This window comes from Peromyscus californicus, unplaced genomic scaffold (genome assembly GCF_007827085.1).
Source record: "Peromyscus californicus insignis strain IS unplaced genomic scaffold, ASM782708v3 Scaffold_11__1_contigs__length_118956290, whole genome shotgun sequence".
In the NCBI taxonomy this organism is placed as follows: domain Eukaryota; kingdom Metazoa; phylum Chordata; class Mammalia; order Rodentia; family Cricetidae; genus Peromyscus; species Peromyscus californicus.
Genome location: NW_026294402.1, coordinates 17549886 through 17558829, shown reverse-complemented (window position 1 = coordinate 17558829; position 8944 = coordinate 17549886). Strand labels below are relative to the sequence as shown.

The window sequence follows — 8944 nt, the reverse complement described above, 5'->3', positions numbered from 1 at the left end:
GCGTGAGACCCTGTCTCAATAATGTTGAGAGGCCATCGAGGTGGCCAGTGGGTAAAGGTGCTTGCTAGACAAGCCTGGTGACCTGAGTTCAACCCCAGGACCTGTAAAGGTGGAAGGCGAAAACTGACTCCACCAAGGTGTCTTCCGACCCACATGTATGCACCAAGGCATGTGCTCCCAACACACATCTCATATACACAGAATAGTAAATACCTTTAAAAGTAAGATGGAGAGTGATAGACACCTGACATCAACCTCTGGCCTCTGTGAGTATGCAAGAGTGAGCACACATGTGCACATAAACACACACAAACCCTATTGAAATAGACACTTGCCAAGAAGCAACTGACGTCTCCTGTATTGAAAAGTCCAATAAGGGCCGGGCAGTGGCGGCACACAGGAGGCAGAGGCGGCACACAGGAGGCAGTGGCGGCACACAGGAGGCAGAGGCGGCACACAGGAGGCAGAGGCGGCACACAGGAGGCAGAGGCGGCACACAGGAGGCAGAGGCAGGCAGATCTCCGAGTTCGAGACCAGGTCAGCCCGGTCTACAGAGCGAATTCCAGGACAGCCAGGATACACAGAGAAACCCTGTCTTGAAAAAACAACAACAGAGAGGGAGGGAGAGAGAGAGAGAGAGAGAGAGAGAGAGAGAGAGAGAGAGAGAGAGAGAGAGTGAGAGAGGAAGAAAAGAGAAAGAAAAGTCCAATAAGGGGCGGAGAGTTGGCTCAGTGGTTAAGAGCACTTGTTCTTCTTGCAAAGGATCTGGGTTCTATTCCCAGCACCCATAGGGAGGCTCACCACTTCCTCAGCATTGGGCACAGATGTGGTGCACAGACATACACACAAAATAATAAAACAAATCTTTAGAAAATTATTTAAAAAGAAAAGTCCAATAAAGTCTACAGCCATATGCCTGATCACATCTGAAAGTCCAGTAAATCTGGCTTTAGGTACAGCCCACTCCAGAGACTCGAATGACATCATCAGGATTTTGTTGCTCTTTGACTGATTGGTGAGAACGAGATTGTCTATTCTCCCACAGATTTACTCACCTTCTCTGGAGACAGAGCCACTTGATCTTCAGCCACTCAAAGTAAAAGCCACAAATGCACTCGTCACTCAGAAAGTCAAAGCTGAAGGAAGATGGGTTTAAGGCCAACCCGGGTTACATAAGAGCCCGTGTCAAAACAGGAGCACTTTTCCTGTGTTAGGGATCAAACCCAGAGCTACAACAAAAAGAAAAAAGTTGCTTGGCCTAACCCTCCTGAAGCAAATATGTCACATGATTAATTCTTGGCCAATGAGGGATACAGTGAAGGGAAGTTGGCTAATTCCAAGGGCACTCTTAAATGGGAGGGGCGAGTTTTCCCTTTCCGTATTTCCTGCTTTCTGCTGGTTAGAATGAAGACGTGAGGTGACCGTGGTCACATCCTCTGAATAACTGAGCAACAAGTGGGAAGTCACCTGGCCCCCGAGCCGAATGCTGCACGTAGATTGCTATCACCTGAGAGTACCGTCAGAGATAAATGCCCTCTTCCTGCTATCCCTTGGTTTTGTCATAATAGCCAAAAGAACAGTTTTTTGCTAGAGGGTGGTGCACACCTTTAATGCCAGAACTAAGGCAAAGGAGGTGAATTTCTGAGTTTGAGACCAGCCTGGTCTACAGGGAGAGTTCTAGAACAGCCAGGGCTGTTACACAGAGAGACTCTGTCTCTAAAAGCAAAGCAAAAGAACAAAAGGACCTTTTGGGTGTCTTGCTTTGTGTTTGTTTCTGTCATTATTATGTCTTATGTATGTTTGTACGTATTTATCATCTGTCTATCTATCCATGTATGTATATACACATCCATACATGTATCTTTGTGTATGTGTTTGTATTCATGTATGTGCGTATCCATGTATGTATGTGTCCATACATGTATCTATCCATGTACGTGTGTATGTATCCACCTATCTCTCTGTCCATCTTGGTGGTGCTGGGGATGAACCCAAGGCTCTCCACATGCTAGACAAGTGCCGCATCACTGAGCTACACCCCATTCAACTTTTTATTTGTAAAGTACAAGAAGCTAGGTGTGGTGGCACAGGTCTGTGATCCCAGTGTTCAGGAGCCTGAGACCGGAGGATTGCCACAATTCCAGGACAGTCTGGGCTATTTAGTGACACCCTGTGTCAAACAAAACAAAACAGTCCTGGGGCTGTAGCTCAGTTGGTAGAGCACTTGCCCAGCATGTTGGAGGCTCTGGGACCCATTCCCACCACATAGACCGGAGATGGTGGTGTAAACCTGCCATCCCAACACACAGAAAATGGGGGCGGGAGAGCAGAAAGTCACGATCATCCTTGGTTATACGGTGAATCTGAGGTCAGCTAGGGAAACAATGAGACCCTGCTTCAAAAAAAAGGAAAACCAGGGTCGGTGAGATGCTCGGTAGGTAAAAGTCCTTTCTGCTGAGCTTGCAGACCTAAGATCAATGCCAGGAACCCACATGGTAGGAGAGGGCTGACTCCTAAGGTAGTCCTGTGCCCTGCTGCATATGGGCATGCACACATATGCACACACACATGCACATGCACACACACATACACACAATAAATGTTTACGATTCTTAAAATCATAAATGATGTATTCCCAAATCTGTGTACTCCACAAACAGAAAACACCATACCCTGTTGCTTGTCAAACTGCACGGCCTGGTCCTTCTCACACGCCCAGTTGGTAGAAGTCCTTAGGATTCTTATTTCAAACCGGGCTCAGGAAGAGATACTACCTGGAGCGGTAGCATAGCTTCCGTCTGTCCTGCCGGCGGCGTAGCAGGCTAGATTTACAGACGTCCTGACTAGACGGGAAGAAGGTAAGTCACCTGTCCATGACCACATTAGCAAACCACCCCCCCCCCCCCGCCCCCTGACGCCGCCAACAAAACCCTGCTGCCTGCCCCACCCCCCACCCTGGTTACGGCGGCGGCCGTGCCCAAGAGGGCCTCTGTTCCCTCCGGAGGCCCGTGGCTTATCTGTCCCCGACTGCATGCTGGCCCCGCCCCCTGGAGGGAGCTGCCACTTGGAAGCTCCTGGTCAGCTGTGTCCGGCAGCTGCTGCTGACCCAGCTGTGGACTGGGGGAAAGAGGAAAGGGGAGGGGAGGCGGGGGGACACGGAGGGGCTGGCGCCCTGGGCTTCCTGAAGCTGGGGCTGCATCATGGACCACCTCAGGGCGCCCCTCTGGCCTCGGGTTGGCCCCCTCTGTCTGCTTCTTGCTGGGGCAGCCTGGGCTCCCTCACCCAGCCTCCCGGACCCCAAGTTTGAGAGCAAAGGTAAGAGCTGTACATGGGTATCTCCTCATTAAGTCCTAGAGGTCAATGCGACGGCCTGAATTCCCAGCTTGGGTCCCAGGGGCTAACGTTCTCTGAACCTCCGGAGGGAGTTTGGGGCCAAACTGGTGTCTGAACCTGATGAGGCATGTCAGCGTCTGACCCTGGAGTTATGCCCACTGGGAGAAGTCTTAGAAGGGCTTAAGAATGTTTGTTTGAAACAGGATCTCTAGGTAGACCAGGCTGGCCTTGAACTGCTAGGATTAAAGGCTAGTGTCACCATGCCTGAACTGTTTTGTTTTGTTTTGTTTTTTGTTTTTTTGAGGCAGTATCTCATGTAGCTCAGGCTGCCCTCAAACTCACTAGGTACCTGAGGTGGGCTTGAACTCCTGATCCTCCTGCCTCCATCTCCCAATTGCTGGGGTGACGGGTATTAGCCAACACATTTGGCTCTGTTTTGTGTTTTGAAGGAATCTGGGACATGGTAGAAATCGCAAGGGCAGGGTAGGTCCGAGCTCCTGTTTGGAGGTGATCGAGCTCACAGTGGTCCTGTGAAGTGGGTCAGGCAGTGGGAAAACGGGACCCATCTGCAGGCGACTGTAAACACGGTTTGGCGGGCGGATGGTGCTAGTTAGATCTCTTGTACCTCTTGCTAGGAGGAGGAAGGGGGCGGGGGACACGGTTGGCGCTATCGGGGGGCAGCCGGGTGCCTGCGAGGACCGATAGGAGGCCAGTCCTCTGCACACACAAACGCCAGGGCGGGGCCAGCACCGCTCAACTTGCAGGGTGAGTGAGCGTGTGCATGGGGGTGGGACAAGGCAGGCGAGGTCGCTACTCCTGGGAGGTCCAGAGGTGCCGCTTCTGCAAGACCCCTCCAAGGCCCTCTTAGAGAAGAGGGCGGGGCACTAAAATTATCGGGTCTGCACAGGCGACAGGAGGGAGGGTAAGGGGACTGTGGAGGACAGGCCTCCACTTCTCTGACCACCACCCACCTCCCCGCTCCATGGCAACCCCCTCCCTAGCGGCCCTGCTGGCATCCCGGGGCACCGAAGAACTTCTGTGCTTCACCCAGCGCTTGGAGGACTTGGTGTGTTTCTGGGAGGAAGCGGCGAGCTCCGGCATGGGCTTCAACTACAGCTTCTCTTACCAGCTCGAGTGAGTCCCCCAGGACTAGGTGACCTAAGGCGGGGATGGGGGCAGCAGAGCTTCCTGGACGTCATAGCCTGGAATGTCTCCCCGGGTCTGGAGTCATGGTTAAGGGTGGCAAGCTCGGGGGTGGGGATGGGTGGGGTCGCCCCCTGGTGGTGGGGCTGGAGTAATTCTCCATCAATGGGCTCGGGTGTCACATTGGAGTTGGGGCACTCCATGATGGATGGTGGTGGTCAAAATGCTCTGGTCTCCACGATCTGAGCAAAAGAGATCAGAAGCTCTCCAGTCACCTCCTACCCTCCCTGCTTATTCAACCTTTTCTTCTCGGTTCCCCCGGTCTCACAGGGGTGAGTCACGAAAGTCATGTCGCCTGCACCAGGCGCCCACAGTCCGCGGCTCGGTGCGTTTCTGGTGTTCACTGCCGACCGCGGACACGTCGAGCTTCGTGCCGCTCGAGCTGCGCGTGACGGCGGCCTCCGGATCTCCTCGCTACCACCGCATCATCCATATCAATGAAGTTGGTAGGTGAAGAGGGGACGGGAGCGACGTCGGTCGGGGTGGAGACCCGGCTGGGTCCCCGCCTACCCGATCCACTTCACTTTCCGCAGTGCTCCTGGACGCCCCCGCGGGGCTGCTGGCGCGCCGGGCAGAGGAGGGCAGCCACGTGGTGCTGCGCTGGCTGCCGCCTCCTGGGGCACCTATGACCACTCACATCCGCTACGAGGTGGACGTGTCGGCGGGCAACCGGGCAGGGGGGACCCAAAGGGTGAGAGTCCCAGAGGACAGCCCCACCCAACCTCCCCGAGTCCTGGCCCCAAGTCCCACTCCTTCAGGCCCCTCCCCCAGCGCCCAACATCCCATTGCTGTTTTTTAATTATGTGTATTTATTTGTGTATTTGCCACTGTGCACTTGTAGAGGTCAGAGAACAACTTTCGTGAGCCTTCTCCTTCCACCACTTGGGTCCACTGAGCCGGCTCGCCGCACCTTACCGTTGGCGCTCACGTCAGCTCACGCCCACTTACCCCACCCCTACTTGGCTCGGGCTTCTCTGGCAACCCATCAGAGCCGCAGCCCCCTCTCACAACTTGGTTCATAACCTCAGATCTCCAGGAGGCGCTCTCTGTGAGGTGTCTGGCTCTGCCTTTATATGGCCCAGAGCCAGCTCTTGACTTGGGGGTGGGGGTGGGGGTGGGGGAGTCCTCGCTCTGATTGGCCTTGAGCCAAAAACCCGCCTTTCCAGTTGACACCGTTACTTGAGCGCCCCCAAGTACCCTTCCCATTAATTAGGGTGCTGACTAGATGCCTCCGTGCAAGCTGCCGTAGCCTCTTGTCGTTGGGTGCTAGTTGGTTAGATCTCTCCTGGCTCCACTCGCCCCTAGGTGGAGGTTCTGGAAGGACGCACTGAGTGCGTCCTGAGCAACCTGCGGGGCGGGACGCGCTACACCTTCGCTGTTCGAGCGCGCATGGCCGAGCCGAGCTTCAGCGGCTTCTGGAGCGCCTGGTCTGAGCCTGCTTCGCTGCTGACCGCTAGCGGTGAGCCCCAGTTCCTCGGGGTGAGGGGTGAGGGGTCCAACACTCGGCAAACCTCCCTGACCTCCTTCCTGTCTCCCAGACCTGGACCCTCTCATCCTGACGCTGTCTCTCATCCTGGTTCTCATCTCGCTGCTGCTGGGAGTGCTGGCCTTGCTCTCCCACCGCCGGTGAGCCCCCCAACCCAGCTAAACTCTAACTTAGATCTCCCTCTAGGGAAAGCAAGGCAGAGGGGGGAGCGCTTGCCCAGAGCCAAACAACTGTCCGTGATAGAATGCAAGCCAGACCACGCCCAGACTCTTGAATTCTTTGAGCCTGCTGGCGTTCCCTTGACCTCGCGAAGGCTCCTTCCTGCATTCCTTTGTGGGCTCCATTTCCCAATGTAGCCAACCTTGTCAAATCAACCAGATAGGCTGTGGAAGGGATTTAAGCCCAGTGGCTTTAATGATCTGACCAGCTATGCTGAGGTATACAAAATTCCCAGTGTGCTCAAAGCTTTGCTCTTCCCACTTTTCCAGAAAGCACACATCCTGTTTGTCTTTCATGACCCTGTTTATTCACTTTGTTGGAAAACACACACACACACACACACACACACACACACACACACACACACACACACACACATTTTGGTGGTCCTGGGGATTCCACCCCCAGCCCATGGAAAGGAGTGATGAAGAGTGGGATGCAGCATAAACTGAACTCCTATGCATCCTTCAAAACTATCCCAGCTACCCTTTGTAGGGCCTCACTGATGCCTCTTCCACGGGCTGTTTCCCACTCCCACAGGAATGCTGGCGTCACTGTGGTGGGGGTCTGAGAGGGCACGGGTGAGTGTCCAGGGTCACACATCCATGGACTTGTTTCTAACAACGTTAACAGGACTCTGAAGCAGAAGATCTGGCCTGGCATCCCAAGCCCAGAGAGTGAGTTCGAGGGTCTCTTCACCACCCACAAGGGTAACTTCCAGGTAGGTGACCTGTTTGTCCACGCTGCTTCTGGGGCTGCCTGCGTGCTGAAGCCCAGGTCTCTGAGCAGGAGGGTGCTCTCTTCCCAGCTGTGGCTGCTCCAGCATGATGGCTGTCTGTGGTGGAGCCCAAGCAACTCCTTCCCAGAGGACCCACCTGCCCACCTAGAAGTCCTCTCAGAGCGCTGCTGGGGGGTGACACAGGCAGGGGAACCAGGGGCAGATGACAAGGGGCCCTTGCTGGAGCCGGTGGGCAGTGAGCATGCCCAGGACACCTACCTGGTATTGGATGAATGGTTGCTGCCCCGGAGCCCATGCAGTGAGGACCTCTCGGGATCTGGGGACAGTGTGGACCCGGTGACTATGGATGAAGGCTCAGAAGCATCTTCCTGCCCCTCTGACTTGGCCTCAAAGCCTAGGCCAGAGGGCACCTCACCTTCCAGCTTTGAGTACACCATCCTGGACCCCAACTCTCAGCGCCTGTGCCCTCGGGCACTGCCTCCTGAGCTGCCTCCCACGCCACCTCACCTGAAGTACCTGTACCTTGTGGTGTCCGATTCCGGCATCTCAACAGATTACAGTTCAGGGAGCTCCCAGGGAGTTCACGGAGACTCATCTGATGGCCCCTATTCCCACCCCTATGAGAATAGCCTTGTTCCGGACCCAGAGCCTCGGCACCCCAGCTACGTGGCCTGCTCCTAGGACTCCAGCCTACAAGATCCCAACCCCCCAACTTCTTGAACAAGGTTGGTGAGGACATACTTGAAGTCACAGCTGACCTTGGCCCTCTGCCCAGCCCAATCCTGCCCAGGAAGCGACAGCCTTGCACTGTTAAGATGGACAGTTATCTGTGTACAGAAATATATACATAGCGATTTTTCTACCATGACTTTGCCTTATTTGTGTATGTATGTGTGGGTGCATGACTCTCCCCCGCACCTTGAGGTGGGGTGCCTTGTCCCTGCTAGCTCTCTATGCTTCTGGTTGCTTCTCTGATCTCTGCTCCCATCTTGCCTCTGGATTGCTGGATCAGACCTCACACTACAACCTGGTTTTTTGTTCGTTACTTATGTGAGTTCCAGGCTTACGTGGGAAATGCTTTTACTCTCAGAGTTCTCTGGCTAGCCCATATTTTAGTCGTTTGAGACATGGTAGCTGAAGGTGACCTGGAACTCGTGATGCTCCTGCCTCTACCTCACAGGTGCTGGGACTGCAGGCTTGTTCCACCATGTGGAGCTACTGTGGTGCTGCAGACTGAACTCTAGCTTCATACATGGTAGGCAGGCACTCTGCCCTCTACCACGGCCTCTGTAAACACCCTCAAATCCCATCTTTCCCTGGATCTAGACCATGGGAAGACAGCTGAAGTCTTTGAGCTAAGATCGAGATTTCGGATCTGGCAACGTGAAGAGGGACCACAACAGTGAGGGTACGTTTCACTAGCTGCCAACACGAGCCGTCTGAAATCCCGTGCCTCGTCCACTTCTGTGACTCTGCTCCTGGGGACACGAATCAATGTCTACTCACCCCAGATAGAAAGCCTACGACAGACCAAAGTACACACGCCACCAAAGTCCAATCTGGTGAACCAGTGGGTTTTACTGGAGTTATGCACAGGAATATGGGTGAGGAGTCACTCACAGGAGTGGAAATGACTCAGCTGCATCACCAGCATGGCGGCAGCTCACACAGCTGGGAACCTGAGCATGCTGCACAGCCTGCAGGCAGCTCCCCAGGTTGGAGAGCATCCTTTCCGAGCAGCTCAGCTTGTCTGAAAGTTTCAGGGACTTCCTGAAGCCTCTGAGATGTTGACTTCTGAGCTTAAGGAGCTTCCATTGCAGAATGAATTATTACTACACCCTGGGGCTTGAGCTTATCTCCAAGACGGATTTTTTTTTTTTCAAGATTTATGTACCTAGGCCAGGCGGTGGTGGCGCACGCCTTTAATCCCAGCACTTGGGAAGCAGAGCCAGGCGGATCTCTGT

At 54.4% G+C, this 8944-nt stretch overlaps 1 protein-coding gene across 2 annotated transcripts; it reads left to right on the top strand.

Annotated features, from left to right (window-relative positions):
* Window positions 1-3164: 3164 nt before the first annotated feature.
* Window positions 3165-7848, top strand: Epor (erythropoietin receptor). 2 transcript variants are annotated; one of them, XM_052754623.1, is made up of 8 exons: window positions 3167-3315; window positions 4335-4467; window positions 4807-4982; window positions 5070-5227; window positions 5842-5995; window positions 6075-6162; window positions 6875-6962; window positions 7050-7848. In XM_052754623.1, the coding sequence occupies exons 1-8, from the start codon at window positions 3201-3203 to the stop codon at window positions 7659-7661; spliced, it is 1524 nt and encodes a 507-aa protein (XP_052610583.1). In that variant the 5' UTR covers window positions 3167-3200; the 3' UTR covers window positions 7662-7848. The 2 variants fall into 2 exon arrangements, with proteins under 2 accessions (XP_052610577.1, XP_052610583.1); XM_052754617.1 differs by having other exon boundaries at window positions 3165-3315; window positions 6875-7848.
* The last annotated feature ends 1096 nt before the right edge of the window (window positions 7849-8944 follow it).

Bases quoted from the DNA above. Each gene is read 5' to 3' on its own strand.
- Epor (XM_052754617.1), top strand. From the start codon at position 3,201: ATGGACCACCTCAGGGCGCCCCTCTGGCCTCGGGTTGGCCCCCTCTGT. The intron at 3,316-4,334 runs GTAAGAGCTGTA...CCCCCTCCCTAG, and splicing joins CCCCAAGTTTGAGAGCAAAG to CGGCCCTGCTGGCATCCCGG. The intron at 5,228-5,841 runs GTGAGAGTCCCA...ACTCGCCCCTAG, and splicing joins GGGCAGGGGGGACCCAAAGG to GTGGAGGTTCTGGAAGGACG.